The sequence below is a fragment of the Nesoenas mayeri genome, assembly GCF_963082525.1.
Source record: "Nesoenas mayeri genome assembly, chromosome: 7".
Taxonomy (NCBI): domain Eukaryota; kingdom Metazoa; phylum Chordata; class Aves; order Columbiformes; family Columbidae; genus Nesoenas; species Nesoenas mayeri.
In genome coordinates, this window is record NC_137551.1 from 27,072,049 (window position 1) to 27,088,736 (window position 16,688).

Sequence of the window (16,688 nt, forward strand, 5' to 3'; positions counted from 1 at the left end):
CAGTGGTCACATCCCACCCTCTCTTCAGCAGCCAGGCTAACAGGGCAGTCTCAGAAGTCCTGGCACAGATTTCATGCCCACAACTACCAAACACGAGGTCCAGACAGACTTGTTCCCTCTCCTGCTCTTAGAGGGGACCTTAATGGTCTTAGCCCCTTGGATACAGGGAACTCAAAACAGCTGCAGATAAGAAACAATCTTTGTAAGGGCTGATCTGTCAACCTTCTGGGACCTCCCTCAATCCTGTCTATGTGAAGGCTTTGCCCCAGCAAGCAGGCTTGCACTGCTGGGTCTCGCAAGGTGGGTAAATTCCCCTCTCTGGGCTCTCATTCCCATTTCCTGAGAGATTAGAGAACTGTAGAACTAAACAGGTACTATTTTGTTCCACATCAGGCCAGGTGGAGTGAAGTTTAAAAGGGAACTTGTTTACTTCAGTGGGATGTTCAGAAGATGGCAAATGGGAAAAACCCAGCCCTGCAGATGCTTATTTAAAATACCTGGAGACATCCTATTCACAGCAACAACCCTTCCCCCGGCTTAGAGAAATCTGCAGGTGGGGGAGAGTTGTCCCTCAGACATCAGCTAAAGAAAAGGCAAATGAATGCAAAAGTCCGAGCGGTTGGAATTCAGCTCTCTCCATAAAAAAGAAAAAAAAAAAAGCCCCAAATACATAACTGAAGTAGCCCTGTCAGAATACCGTTTGCCCAAGATTAAGACAAACAATGAGAATGGGAGTAAAAAAAAAAATGAATATAAACCACACAGTACAGCCCAAAGTATTTCAGAAAATATGCTCTAGAAGGGTGATTTCAAACTGGGACTTCACTTTTATTGTGACTGTATCTGGAAAGAAGTTCCTTTAAAACAATTTAAAAGCAAACACTACATAGAGGGGATCAGATAGGTACAATTAAAGAGGGGAATGCTTTAGAGGGATATGACCCCATGACATCTCTGTGAGCCTATTATTTGTTAATCATTCCTTTCCCTCTGTAATGACTGAAATGAGGCAGCATTGCTTGGAAAATAGTAATTAATTTCTTACTACACTGAAAACTTCCATGATTAATCTGAAGAAACAGCACTACTAAACTTTAGCAAGGCTTTACAAATGCACTGAAGGTCACTTTAGTATGAAACTCATCTGCTTCCAACTCAAGTGGGGCCCATATAATACAACTCGCCAACCAACTCCTCCAACCCAACAAGCAAAGCCTCCCTTCTAGCAGAGCTCCAGAGCAGCCTGGAGATGTCCCTTGAAAGCTTCAGCAGAGTTCAGCATTGCAAAGGGCACAGTGATACCTGACAGTCGTATTTCAAGTGTTGACAATACACTTGTCACCAAGAAGTTAGAGCAAGTACACACTGCAGGTGAAAGCTGGGCAAGGTAACACCAAGCAAGGATGTCCACAGAATGCAGAAGGGCTTCTCACAACAGATGGAAATGTCGCAATACCAATAAAGGGACACTTTCTCCTTGTCACAGGGCTGGGATGTATATTCCAAGCAGCAAAGCAAGAGCCAACTCAATCCTTTGCACAGTCATAAAGCCACAGGTATTTGAGAGGCAGCAATGGAGAACAACCTCATTTTCCACACTGACAGAGGACAACTACAAACACCAGAGTTTTAACAACCCTGCGTTGGTACCAGCACAGAGAATTACCTTCCAAGCTCTTAAACACAGAAACACGCATCACTTGCCATGTGAGTTACTAAGTGGAGAAGAAGAAAGACATTTAGACACCACAAGACGGGAGCATGAATATTACAACACATTCATTATTCAAGCATTTTCTTTTATGTAACAACCCCCTAACCTCAGCTGAGATGCTGGTGTGGTGATGCTCAAACGGCACGCAGGTCTAGAAATGTCAGTCCCAAATAGCTTATCGTTCTAGCCGGTGTACAGGGCAGCCTTGAACTGCAGCTCAGAGGTAACTGCTTCAGAAACATTGTGGCAGCCTTCCTTATTTTGCACAGTAAATCTAAGTTAAATTCTTGAAACCCAAATGAGGGCTTCAGCCACACCAACATCCTTTGCCTGCTCAAAATTGAACGGCTAGGAAAAGAAAGCAGCTACCACCTCCTTACCCTCACAGAGGTACACATCTAAAAACTCAACCAGATTAGAAAAAAGAGAGGCTAAAAAACAGCTCATGAAACGGAATTCACCAGGGAGGTCAGGGTAGACTGTCAAGGGCTGCTTCCAGCTTAGTGCAGCTGCTAAAGTCATTAGACAGTGTCACCCCACCCTTGGTCTCCCAGGGGCAAGAGCAGAGGAAGGAGGGCTCCTCCTCATCTCCTGCTGACACAGCTGTTGCTGGTGGCAAAGTAAATCCTCTCCAACCATTCAACATTTTGCAAACAGGCCACTGGAAGAGGGAGCGCCTGTTTGCAGTATTTACAGGGTTGGTCAGGCATTGTGTTCCCAGAAAGGAGCTGATCTCCAGTGAGAACTTGGCTAGAGCAAGCCGTTACATCCAGTTTTAGTGCTCTGCTCTAGGGCTGTCCCAGGCTTCCCCTGGAGCAAGCACAGAGCATGGATTAGTCTGAATGTTCCTGTCCATCCTGTCAATATTCTTGACTCCATTTCTACTGACTACTTTGAAACAAGGCACCCAGGCTCTCTCCACAGACACCAGCTTCCAGACAGCTAAACTTTAAATAAATTCCACCCTTTGCAACCAGATGTATCAACAGGATGCTTTGCTTATACCACAGCAAAACAAAGCAAGAGAACAACCAATGTTGATCACCACATCCAAAAAGCCTGAAAACAGAGCCAAAGCTGCTGCTGCAAAGAGACAAGCAAGTGCCATGGACCATCCTTATCCTCACCCCACAGATGGCTCTGAAACTCCATTTGCACAGAGAAGCCCTCCTCTAGCCCATGACCTGTGAGTGTTTGAAGGAGAAAAGCATCTCTGCTTTGCCAGCATTGTCGCTGTTTGGAAGGAAAACTTCCACAAACATTGTTTTTTAGGACATTAAATGACTTTCCAGTAACTCCTAGCCAAAAATTCCTTATCACCCACCCTGCCTCCTCAGATGGCCTGTGTTTGTCTGCCTTCGTACATACACTGAGCAGAGAATTGTGGCAGGACAGGAACTGATGCATAAATGGATCAAGTATCCGCTACTGCAGGGCTGGTGATGAGCCCAGCAAGGCAGGATACAGGGCAAGGCAGCACCGCGTGCAGAACAGGGCACTGGAGTCTACTGCCATGGCTTCAGTACAGCCCTTTCCACCTTCTTCCCACCCACCCCCAATAAGGGGTTTAGAGTGATCCTTTCTCAAACTCAGCTGTGCTGATTAGAGAGTTACAAACACCAATGCACAGAGGAGTAGTTACACAAGCTATCCCAGGTATTTAGCGGTGGTCACTTACCTAAACCTGTCCTCTGAGATGAAGCCACTGGTGCTAGAAGAAAGGTCTTCAACCTACTTAAGTGTTTGTTTCTTCTCCTCAAATTCCAGGCAGAGCTCAAGGACTGATGAAGAGAAGGGGCTACTGTATGAAGGACTGTTTACTTTTTATATCACAAGCACGGTCTCTTACAAGGTTTAAAATTCATATACGGAGAACTGAAGTAGCTTTCTCAGAGCAACCAGGGCAGGGTTGGATGTACAAACAGAAATCAAGTCCCACATCATATCTGATGGACCACATTCTTTTGAAATGCTTTGTAAGGAGAAAGAGAGCTTTCCAGGGAAAGCCAGCATGCACGACTGCACCCAAAATAAAGCATGATGTCGATAATTAGCTATACTGTGTCTGGCAACACATCCAACCAGCAGATGCAAAGCTATTGACATTTCATAAGTAAACATGGTAACTGCATTTAGAATTTGGTGCAGTGCTACATCCACATTTGCAGCCTAGGAAACTGCTTGTATGTCACTTATCTCTTAGAATAAACAGAAGTGTAATGGGTTTTGGCCAGCTTTTGCAAGATAATACTAATGCTCAGAAACATTTGCTAGCAGTGGACACAGTGCCAAACTCCCTCATGTACAAAGGATCATGAAGACAACATCCTAGAGAAAAGGGCAAAGCAGCAGAAAGTGGATGTAAGAAATGAGCAGATGTCTTTACAGAATTTAAAACAAGAAAACTGCACCACACTACAGAAAAAGGGATTGAAAAAGCCAATGCTACTTGCAAAAGAAAGCATGGCAGAGGGGATGTAGGGATATAAGATTGATCCATGAGATACAAAAAAAGATTTTTCTCTGTTTCTACCTGTACCACTTTAAGGGTGTCACTTTGGCCAAGATGTAGTAGTTCATCATGAAATTTCAGTTTGGTACCAAGTAAAACCACTTAACACTGGAAAGCAACACCTTCCAATAAAGGGTACTGTATTTCCCATGAACAGACAGAAGCCAAGCTCCAAAAGCCCTCAGCCTAAGAAGAGGGGGTTTGCAGTAGAGAAGCCAGTGCATTCCCAGGAGCCAGAATTCTAAGGGAGCCGTGGGCTCTCTGTGTCCTTTTCCTAGATCACGATTGCAGCCAGCGAGCAGCACAAGTGAAACCAAATAGTGATGCAAAGCACATTGCCAGGCACAGACTGGTCTTCCAACACTGCATGGATGACCAGCAAGTACCAAGACCCCTAAAGCCAGTACACCCAGACAAGCAGAGACCTTCCTTGTGGCAACACTTCAGTGCTGCGCCCCATGCCCCAGCTACAGAGGGGAGAAGAGCAGCCTCCCTTCCCAGAGATCCCTTTGGGTCCCAATAAGGTTATGCTAGCCATAACAGCTTTGTTTTACATATTGCGTGTAATATAATATTGGAAATTATGCAATTGCAGAGGAAATAGCTACAATCCTCCTCAGCCCAGGCGAAAACACCATCCCATGATGGCTTCACCACAGACATGGCTCCTGAAGGCTGAGGGAAGAGCCTCCGTCCCGGCCGCAAGCAGAGCAGCAGCGGAGGCAGAGGTACTCGGGAGTAAGCTTATACTTTGCCGTCTGTCAGGTTTTCCATTGCAAACACTGCTGCTGCAGTTTATAGCTTGACTGTTTCAAGCCACATCCATGCAAAACTTGGCAGAGAGGGAGCTGCTTTGGTCCAGTCCCTCCCCTTCTACCTTAAAGAAATCTGTGTTGGATTCCTCCTTTAAAGTCACAACATTTCGCTTCTACAGCAGAAATACATTTTTAAGTCATTCCACAAGGCTTTTTTGGTTAAGATTTAAAAGCAGTCTATGTACTTGACAGAGAAGACTTGAGTCAACTATTCACACTGTTATTCTGAAACAGCTCAGAGATGTTTAGATAGGGTTGGACAGTGCAGGTTGGTTACGCAGTGCATTTAAACAAACCACAGTCACTTCCAACAAGGAACACAATCCTACAGCCTGTTCCCAGACACCATCTGGAGGGACTGTAAACCTCCATTTTTCTCCTGATGTATTTGTGATTGTTGCTACACGCAGATTTTCCTCCTCAGCTGAGGAAAAAATAAAGAAGTAGATATCTATCAGATATATCAGGTACATTGTAGGTCTCTGCTCACATAGCCAGGATTCAGAGGGTCTGAAGGACAATTTTTCCTTAACCAATATAGGTATTTGCTGCAAAAACCAGGTGTCAAAGTCTGAGAGCTGCTACATTACTAAATAATTTGTTCTGAAGTATAGAAATCCTACAGATTTCTTTTAGTCTAGCACGATTTGCTTCTGTGGCAATTGCAGCAACAGTCAGGTTACAGTGACCCATGGGCTTCATAACTAAGATCAAGAGTTTCAGAAATCATTCACCACATATGCTACATTGACCTTGCTTTTAAGTCATAATACCGAACAGAATTTTCAATTCAAAGTGATGTCCAAGTCATAAATTTCATTGGCACAATAATGAAGACAACCTTATCCAACACTTCTAGTGACCGAGAAAACTAAGTACAAGACAAGGTCCTGCCAAATGGGTTTGCACATATTTGACTATGAGATGCTTTAAATCCCATCTCTGATATGGGAAAAGTAACACTGAATAATGCTGTACAGTAAATGCAACACATTTACATAAGATGAAGTTAATGTAGTTTGATGATAACCAGATAAGACTTCAATAAATCAAATGCCAGATTCTACCCCGCCCTCTCCCCCCCCAAACTGGCCTTTGAAAGCAGAGCTTGCTTTCTTCCAGGGGGGTGCACAATCTGGAAGCAAACTTCAGAGGAGATGGTAACTCTAGCTCAGGCCCTGGAAGCATTCAGAAGGAAACATCCAGCAGGACATGAAACAGACACCATCCTTTGGAAACAACTTTTGAGCTTCTTTGTGTAAAAAAAGTATAGGGCCATCTGGCCAGTAAAGCGAAGGTGTTTCTTCCCTGCAAAGTCATTCAACAGAGCAGAGTTAAGGCTTCTCCCACTCTGGGGAAACAAAAGAACCATTTAAGTGTCCCTAGGCATCAACATGCAGCCCTATTCAGGCAAGGCTTTTGAAATCAAGCAGTCATCCATACTATCCAGTATATACATCCACACACATCTAGCTTCCCCATAGTGCGGTTAAAAAACCCAAACCCAGATATATGATATGCTATATGCATGCATATATACAAGGAAATTTGAGATACTGGCCCAGCAGCACATCCAGTGCGCACTGCCCAGTCTGATGGAACCTCTTAGCCACACAGCTAACAAGCTATATAGCCAGATTTTCTTCCCTTCATTGAAGAAATTGTTCTTGCTGCAAGTGACATCTGTAACACCTCACATCACCTTTACCTGCCTGGATTAGAAGAACTACCCTAATTTATACAATCACAACTGAAGTTTCACAACACTTATCAAGCCAGCATAACCATACAATCAGATTAATTACCACACATATGCATAGTCCAATAACTTTCTTAAAAAGTGTATCCCCATGTTCTTAGAAGTCATAGCCACATCTTCTAGGCATGTTTTCCTACACTAGACAGATACCCAATTCAAACAATAACTTACAAGTTTTAAAAGCTGACATCCAAGAAAATTTTTCTAGTTTCATTACATGCCATTCATAGGTTCAGCTTTAGCTGAAGAGACAAGAAGCCAGAGTATTAAATTAATTCCTGTGGTATCCCTAACCCAGGAGAAAGTGAGAATGTATGTTTGTAGTCCTGTTCTTGGAACAACTAAAACATGAATTCCCTGCCAACAGAGTTTAGACAAGTATCCAAAGCAAATGATGCTCTCTCCATCACCAATCTGCGACTTTTTTAAAAAATATATAACTATATCAGTATTACATATAGAGAGAGAGAGAGAAATAAAAAGGACAAGATCATAGCATGGAGTTTAGGGCTTCAGATTTCCTTCCTTGTTTAAATGGACATTAAGAAATCTAGCTGCTAAGCATTAGAATATGGTCTTAAGGGCTGTAATCCAAGTTCAAGGATGTTTCCTTAGACAAGTCATATTTCTGGACTCACTAATTAAATTCAAACCCTGACACTGTCCATTTATATCTCCACATACCATGTGGTTCAATACAATATGATGTGAACTGTGCAAGGCAGAGAGGCCACATGAAAAGAAAACACAAAGGAACTGTAATTTGGAATTCAGACACTTCTTGCATTATTTAACAGCCTAATTCCCTTGGCTCCATAAGCCATTATCCAAGACAGGGATATCATGGATATGAATATAAGTTGCCACAATAACCAGGCTTGTTCTGACAGCAGGAACACCCACTATTGACAACAAGAAGCCCTCAGGCTTGGAAGCGAGGATGCTTGTCCACTAGCCCAGGCTCACTTTGAGAAGACATTTCTTCCTCTTCAATTGTAACGATTGTTTTAAAGTCGGTCCGATGAGCATTTTGGCCTCTGGTAGTTTTGCAAGTGATACAGTCAGTACTCAAGAGACAGGCATTTCTATTTGGACTACCCAGTGCATTTCCACACACTACCCGTTTGGACACCACACCAAATCACTGGGCAACTGACTGTAATGCATTCAGCCAAAGCAGCATTAGGCTTTCACACAGCAGAGAAATAACCACTCCATTAAAAGAAAGAAAAAAAAAAATATAATGCACGGTCATCACTGTGGATAACCTGACTCAGACCTCTGGAAGATGGACTTGAAGCCCAGATCAGGGTATCCTGGTTCCCTGAGCTCTGGCATGTCCAGCACACTCCAGAGCCATGAGCTCTGTGTGTGGAGCCACCAGTATATCAGCCTTCCCTTGAGCAGCTCCAAATGCCAGCAGCTCCTCTGGATGAAGACACACAAGTCACGAGTGGGCTGGAAACCAGTCCTGGACAACAGCTTTGGATTAAAACACATGGAACGCTGGAGGGGAGGATGTGAGCTGCTGAAGACAGGCAGTTACTCAAACCAGCTGCTAACTCGCTCCAACCACTCACATGTGCACAGTCTCATGTATTTGTTCAGACTGACTCAAAGCTACCAGACATCCAAGAGTTAAAGTATAAGAAAATACATCTATACAAACACTTGCCAAAAATCTAATTTTCCAAGTGGAAGCTGGTTATTCCAGGGATGGCAGAAAAAGATTTCATCTTGCTTTTACATGACAGGCTCTGCCTCCTTGCCTCAAAATTCTCCAATTAACACTTCTGCAAGAAGTTTTGAAACTGTGCATGGCCACGTATTTATCTACGCACATTCTCTCCCTTCCCCACTGAGCTCGGGGCCACGAGCTAAGCTGTCAAGCCAAGTTTCATCCCAAGCAATTTTTAAACACTCATCCTATAAATCCTCCAAAAAGGCAGTTAGTAATGGAAATCCTGACAGAGACTTGAAGAGACAGCAGAGCAACTGTATCAGTCTACTACACATCAGCTTCATTAGCTGCAGATCCTTTTCTCCTTCACCTTCATTTTCCATTAGTGTATTTTGGCTAATTAATGCACAAAACCTATGAAACATTCTTACAGTAGAAGGCAACATTTGGCCCTTAGCCCAAATCAACATTAAGAAACTTCAACATCCTCAGCCAGACATAGTAACTGTACCAGATGGAATGAACATACAGCTACAAGTAGCGATGAGGAAACCGAAAGAAGAGGAACACATGCAAAAATCACACCATTGGAAGAGGGAAAAAGCAGCAAACGTGTCTTACCGCTTTCGTTTTTCTCTATGACATCCACGACCTCTCCAGCCTGCAGGCTGATCTCAGAGTTCTCCTGCTTCTCATAGTTGGACACCACCACATATTGCTCCAGGATCATGGGTTCAGAGCTAGCATCAGCACCTGGGGAAGGGAAAAAGCAAGCTGTAAGCCAGCTTCCAGCCATGGCTCCTCGAGAGCGACCTCCGTCCATCCGATTCACGACAGGCCAACTTGTCGCCAGAGCCAAACGAATCAGCAAACAACCTTGGCTGGCAGCATATCCCCAAATGGCTGGCCATATAGAAACAGCCTCCTCTGGCCCACAACCCAGCAGCACAGAGGGACATTGGAGAAAAGAAGAAGAAAAAAGGGGAGGAAAAAAATACAAAAAGGAGCTAAAAACAGTGATTTAGTTGCAAAGTTTCATGACGGATTCTGAAAATAAACCTCTTCCCAACATGGTTTCCACAATCCTTGCTCCCATTCAGAGAGAAAAATCCTGGGCAGAAGCAGCATAAATCCACAGCTGAGCCATCCCCCCAGTAAACCCAAAGAAAAAACAGCTCTCCCCTTGGCAGCTCAGCTCCTTCTCCACTCTAAAGGCTCGAGCTGAGAGTGAAGAGGGGGCTGTAGATGCCAATCATATTCGTCTGCACTGCAGCCCTTAAATAGAAACACATGAGAAGGATTGAAAGAGAGGGAGGTGGGGTGGAGGGAGAGAGGGGAGGGCGGGGAAGAGTGTTTACTTGAAACAGAAGAAAAAAAAGTTATAGCTCCAGATCCTTGCTCAAACAGGGCCGCCCCCCGCCAGCTCCGCAGTTCCGCATTCCCCACGGCAGAGCAGCCCGAGCGGGACAGGGCACAGAGCGCTCTGGCTTCCCCCTCTCCATCGCCCTTCGGTGCCTTTTCGGAGCCCTTGGAGCCAACCTCTCAAGTTGTTCGGTTTCTCTTTGCACCAAGGGCTTTCGGCTGTCAGTGACATTTATGAATGAGTGCAGGCTCTTGCACAAACAGGGGTGAAAAAAGGGCAAAAAAATAACCATTCTCCTCCCTTCCCCCACGCTCCTGGAGTAGTTTTGTGTGTTTTTTTGATTTCTGACTTTTTCACCCCCAAACCGAAATCGTGTACTGCGGGGTGGAGCCACGAGGCAGGCAGGCATGCCGCGGTGCCAGATGTGGAGAGGGAACCTCCTCACGCTGCTGCTCACTATACGAGACACATCTCGGTCCTCTGGGACAACATAAACAGTGCGGCTGGGGCTGCTGCGCCCCCAAACCTGGGTACAGACTGACCGTGCTCTGCCTGGAAACCACCTTGAGTCATGGAAGTCTTTAAGACATGAGAGTTTCTCATTTTGCCCTCACTTATACACTGTTTAAAGTGTCAAACTAGAGCAAAAAGCACCTACAATTTCTGTCTGAGAGCCACCAGACACATATCTTAATGCAAAATTATTTTACAGGTTTCCTGAATTATAGCTATGTGTGTTAGGGCAGAGCGGTTTGGGCCAATAGCATTATTATACACTTTACATAGTAAGAGGCAGTTCCTGTCTCTCTAGATTAAGACACGCGTGGAAAGGAAAGAGAGCAGCAGATGTACGACTTGCTGCAAGTCCCATTTGATGGGATGGGGGCAGAGCCAGGAGCAGGCTCCAGGTCTCCTGAATCTCTGATGACAAATTGGCTACAAGAGACGGGAAGGAAGCAGCACGGTTTGAAACCGTCCACCGGACAAGTCAGGGAACTGACAGCCAAGCACAGGATGCTCAGCACTGCATATCCAAACGCAGTATGTTCATGTGCAGTTGGGCTGAAGATGCAAAGTGATTCTACAGACAAATAATTAGCATCCCTGCCAAGAGAGAGGTAAAGAGTACATCAGCCATTAAAACAGCATCCTGTGAAATGAAAATCCTAGGGCAAAAAGTAATTAATTCAACCATTTCCTGAAAGGAAACACTATCACAATGCCTCCCTTTGGACCAGACTTAAGAAATCCAGAAAATTAGAAGACTTCCTTGCTCCCTAAGCATGCCTCTGACTCTCCTCAGGTTACGTAGGTTAATTTTCTTTAAAAAGGAGTCAGCTCCTCTAGAAGTCTGTGTTTAAGAGATTTAACTTTTCTGTGGATAGTTGAACCACAGCCAGTAGCAGGAATAGGGGGAGAAGATTGTGAACTGACAACATTGAAACTTAAAGATTTTCACCGTAGTTGTTCATTCCAAATAAGCATCATGTTCCTGTTCATGATTAATCAACCTGACTTGTGTGTTCTGGTTTAAATCAGTTCTAAGTGAGTTATCCTGAGTGTGACAAGATGCTTTTAACCATTTCACAGTCCCTTCTCCAGTCCAGAACAGGGCAGCATCACCATCTTCCTTCAACCTATTTATGCAAGTAACACCTACAACTCTGTCTTCATTTCAGCCTTAAGACAAATACCAGTTCTCTAACCAGAAACAAAAGCCACCGTGGCCATATGCTTACACATGTGTATTAATGGAGAAATCAGTGTGTGGGAAGGCAAAAGAAGGGACTGAACAGTGGTAAAGAGAGCAAGGGACATGCAGGCACCTAGTTGCCAAACAGACACCTCAATCATCGTCTTTCCTCCAATCTCATAGACAGTTTTCATGGGACTAGGGTAAGAGAAAAATCAAAACACAGCATTGGCTCGGTGGTGGGAACAGTGCTCAGGAGATGCACAAGTCCCTGCTGGGAGCAAGTTGAGGAGCAGGCTGGGGCACAGGCTGGCAGACATCCTGCCACCAGCCACCCAGCCGGGGACTGTGTGCCAGGGGAGCGCCCTTGCCAGGAAACCCAGGGAAGCAGCACTTCAAATCCACCTCTGCAACTCCAGCTCCAAACAATGTGGGTTTACAACAGTCCAGCAAGATAGGTTATATCTGCACACACATATTTGAAACCAGCAGGACTTTATGATGCCATTTACTCTGTCCTGCCTTGGATAAGGTATTCACTGCGGGAGTATTTCTTTGTCACTACAGTGGCTGGTGCAACATACACAATTAAGAGACTGTTTTAACAGAAGCTTGTATAGTGTTACAAGGTTCCCATTAAGACAAAAAAAAAAGAAGGGGGTGTGGGGTATAAATTCCTTTGTCTAGGATGTAACCAAGGTCAAATAAACTTGTTCATTTGCAGCTACAGCAGATCATGCCTAAAAAATGAAGGTGGGATCCCTGTGGCTCCTGGAGTGATGCTAATCCAGAATTAAGAACTGCACTTTGGGAAAGACTTCAGTAATGATAAAGGAGGAAAGAAATAAGGAAGGAGAGAGGAGGAAAGAGAACAGAAAAACAGATCCTGTCAATAATCAGAAGCCTTAAACATTTTGTGGGTAGCCTGGTTTAGGTTGTTACTATGTTCCCTTCAGGCATAGTCAGTAGAGAAAACAACAAAACAAAAGAACATCAAAGCCACAAAGGAAAACTAACAAACAAGCAAGCAAGCAAGCTTTAGCCTTTTTCTGCCTTCCATTCCCCACAAGCATCTTTAGATGAATTACTCCTCAGTGACACACAGGATGCCCACAACATTGCCGGCATGTTACATCAGACTGCAGGTTTTCGCCCAAAAGGGGACTCAAAAGAATATGACAGGCAACACTGCAGAGAACACAGCACCAATTGCACCCTCCACCATGGGCGCTTCTGCATCCCTGCCAATTAGTTCATGTTTCATTTGTAACACAGAACACAGCATCACATTGAAACATAACAGCCTGCTCAGCGTGAAGCACACCAGAGGAGAGGGATGCGGAGTGGCGCGAGTTCCCCAGCAAGCTCACATGCACACTGCAATGCGCCCTGACATTACAGCCCCACTTCTAAAAAAGCCTCTTCAGCCCAGGCAGGAGAAATGGAGAGCAGAAGATCAGATAAGCTGATGTAAGCAGGTAAAGTTCTTCCCTCCTCTCCCCCCAAAAAGCAGAATTAGTGTTTCAGTTTAGCTTCAACTTCAAGCCCTCCCCAGAGCAGAGCGCACGATAGATTGCTGGCTGAAATAAGAGTTTGCTTGCCTCTCTGTTTATTTTTGCCTCGAGTCCGTTTCCTGGTTAAAGTCTTGAGGATACCCCTCCTCCTCTCCATAGGGCTCCACTTTACAATCCTCCCGCTCCTCACCTCAGCGATGCCCTTCCTGAGGCTGGGCAGAAATGTCATCGGAGTTTGTCCATACCCCTCATAGCTGGCACTTTTAAGTGACACAGTTACACCCTGTCCCCCTCACCAGGCAGCAAGGAGGGAGCATCATTCCTCCTGCTTTACTCAGAGACCAGCAACTACTGTGAAAGGCTCCTAAATAAGAGCACAGAGCAACGTCTTCCTCCTCCTCCTCCTGTGTTGCAACAGCTACGACCTATGATGGTTTTGCAACAGCCAAAAAATTAAAACCACCAACTGGACTCCAAAAATAAAGTCATCTGGATATGGAAATCTGAGACTCCTGATCTTTGCCAGAGTACTCTGTTGTTATCAGGCTATAAACATGTCTGCTCTTTTAATCCATACAGCGCACAGGCTTTTATATTGCCCTTTTATGATTATCAATCAAGTGTTTACAAATTCAAACTAAATGAATTAGTATTGGGCTGGTCAGTGGAAGTTTTGCAGAAGCAGCCAAACCCACAGAAACGGTCAGTGAACACCATAAGGATGATTCACAGCTGAGCAACCAACTGGCAGGTTGTCCAGCTCTTCCGACCTGGGCACAACCGCTGAGGACACGTGCAGGGTCTGCACACAGGGTGTTTGGCCAGAAGCATCCCCAAGTGTCACGGCTTTCCATACGATACAGTCAGAGCTCTGCACTCTTCTGTGTATAGGGAGGAGTAACTGTAGTAGCTTACATCTTGAGCTGTGGTTTCTTGTTAAAGCCAATTCTTCAAGGGTAAGCCTTTATTAACTCTGGAAAACTCCTTTTGGAGAGGGAGAAAAAAAAAAAAAAACAAGAAGAAAGAAAACTAGAATAGCAGCAAGCCTACATAAAGTCCTCAAATCAGTCTATCCCTCACAATAGTCATGTGCTCAGCTCTAAACACAGGGATTTGCTTCCCCTAAAATCTCTGCCTCTTATTTCTTATCAGAAGTACCATGTCACAATGATAAATAAACATGTTAAATTGCATGTTTTCTTAGAGCCTTCCACTAGTGTGCTACCCCCAAGTATTTTAAGATGGAGAGCTTAGGTCTGTCTAAAAACTGGGTTAAGTGTTTATTGCACACAAGATAAAGAACAGACTTTTCCAGTCAAAGAACATGAGATTACACAAGAGCTCGCGATCTCACAGGGATCTCCTAAAGGCAGTTCCTAAAATAACCAGAGTAAGTTCCTAGAGCGAGCAGTGGGATGAGACTACAAATCTCCTTGGGGACAACATGGATTCAGATCAAAACCATGTCTAGGTCTAGGATCTCTCTTCTATTCAGCGGTGGGTTTTTTGTTTGGGGTTTTTGTTTGTTTGTTCTTTGTTTACTGTTCTTAACATGCCCTGAACGAAAAATCAGGACTTTGACTCATCTCTCTGATACTCCTGCACACCAGCTTGTCACTCTTCAGCTCCCTTTCCACTTACCAAAATTCAGGCTATAATTGCACATTGATTAGTCCCAGAGGTCAAAGGCCACTCACAGCTTGTGACAATAGGAAAGGGAATCCACCTCCATCCCTTCTCTCAGACAGGAATTCCCCCCCAGTCCTAACAGTGCTTCCATTCCGAGATTAACAGCTCTTGGTGTAGCAATCCTGAGACACAAAACTTTAGGGACAGAGACAGAAGTTCAGCACCACCCATAACAACTGAAGGAATTCAGTACAAATTCAGTTTCCAGGTGTTAGCAATAAAACAGCACTGGCAAAAATCCTTTTGCCTCATTATAGATGAAAATAAATATTTGGATAAGTCTATCAAATGCATTACTAATACACTATCATTTCTCTGGTTCTTTCCTGAGCTCAGCCAGGTAGCTTTTTTGCTAAGGACAAAGCAATTCTGCTGCATTTTCAGAAAGTTTTGGAAGCAGGCAGCACCCTGCTATTAGGCAGAGACAGGACTGAAAACAGAGAGGGAAGGGTTTGACCATTTAAATAATAATTCAGAAGACTCAAAGCCAGACAAGTTTGGCCTAAAACCTTGTCCAAATCCCAAAGAATGCCTGAGAATAAGACAAGGTTGAGCACCATCCACACAGTGATGGCCAGGTCAGCATGCAAACCCTCTCACCCCAGGTTAGCAGCCATGATCAATAGACAAGAAGTTTCTCCGTAAGTCAGCATCCATACACGCACCTTATTCAGCTCCACAGCACTCATGTGCTCTGCAAGTCTTTCAGTACTTGGGGAAATAGTTTCCTTACAAGCAGACAGAATACTAGTCCTTCTTCTTATCTTCCTGGCTATAGATGCAGAAATCTGGTATAGATGGTAACTCCACAACCTGTACTAAGTCCTCTCCTGGGCCCCATGGGTTGCTGTTACAAACCACTACAGGGAACCCAAGTTTGCATTTCTGCCGAGAAGGGAATATGGCCATCCATCATGGCAGCAAAAAATTAACCTGATTTCTAGATTTATTCCCCAGCATAAAGGGTACGTAGTATTTTCTAGTATTTCTGAGAACCAGGATCTGGATAAGCCTTCAAAAGTTTGGGACAAGTGGCAGCTTTAAGGTAGATTGTGGCTTCCAGCACTGGAGTACGTGTCTGATGCACAGCTAAAACCAGCAGCAAAACATCCCCCATGGGGAGCACAACAGAAACAAGCCTGGCCCATGGTAAATGGCAGGCGCTCTCTCAAGCAAGCGCTCCAGTTCAGTTCTTCCTTCTACACAGTCTTCAGCAGCATTTCCAACTAATTCCTGACAAAGGGAGAAGTTCAGGGCTGACCTTTGCCAAATGGAGCTTGTTAGTCTCAGGATTTTTATTTTTTATTTTTGATCTGCAAGGTTTTAAGACAGTGCCAAGAAAAATTAGAAGCAGGAGGGTGAAAGGAAAAGTAATAAAAAAAAAAAAGAAAAAGTTGAGTCCTCTTTCCACTCCTTCTTGGAAAGTTGGCTCTCTGAACAGCAATTCCAACCAACTAGGTTACAGGTAGCAACAGTTAAGAAAACTTAAGTATTTTGCACACAAATCTGCTAAACTGCTTGGAGACGTTCACACAGCTGCTAGATGGGGTCTTCCACCAGGCTGAAGTCACCCATATACTCTGGCATTTGCCCTGGTCCTGCTCCTCAGTGCAACACAGTCACGTTACTCCACATGGCATAAAGCAGCCTAGCCAAGGAATTTAACAGCAGTTGGGGTGCCCCACCACAGCACCTTACAGGATCTGGCTGTATGACACCCATCTTTCTCCAAAGCAGGAAATTGCAATCCTTGGTTAGACTTTCCACTTTGTGAAGCAGGTTCATGGCCTCATCTGGATCTTCTGTTCTAGTCTCCAGCTTCCAGCCTAGGGCACAGGTATGTACTACAGGGGTGAGGATCATGTTCTAATTCAAGTCTGCTCTCTCAGCCTGCCATGTTATGATAGAGCCCATAGCACGTCTGGAACGAAGAGTAGCTGTGCTGGAA

General features: G+C 44.5%; 1 protein-coding gene across 2 annotated transcripts in view; it reads right to left on the minus strand.

The window, feature by feature from the left end:
* The window catches only part of SH3PXD2A (SH3 and PX domains 2A), a gene marked incomplete at both ends in the record, with an annotated part of 255,377 nt that overhangs the window by 54,707 nt on the left and 183,982 nt on the right, over window positions 1–16,688 (minus strand). For both annotated transcript variants that reach the window (XM_080348342.1, XM_080348341.1), the window contains one exon: window positions 9,103–9,234. In XM_080348342.1, coding sequence (XP_080204468.1) covers window positions 9,103–9,234 — 132 coding nt within the window. The remainder of the gene's footprint in view (window positions 1–9,102; window positions 9,235–16,688) is intronic.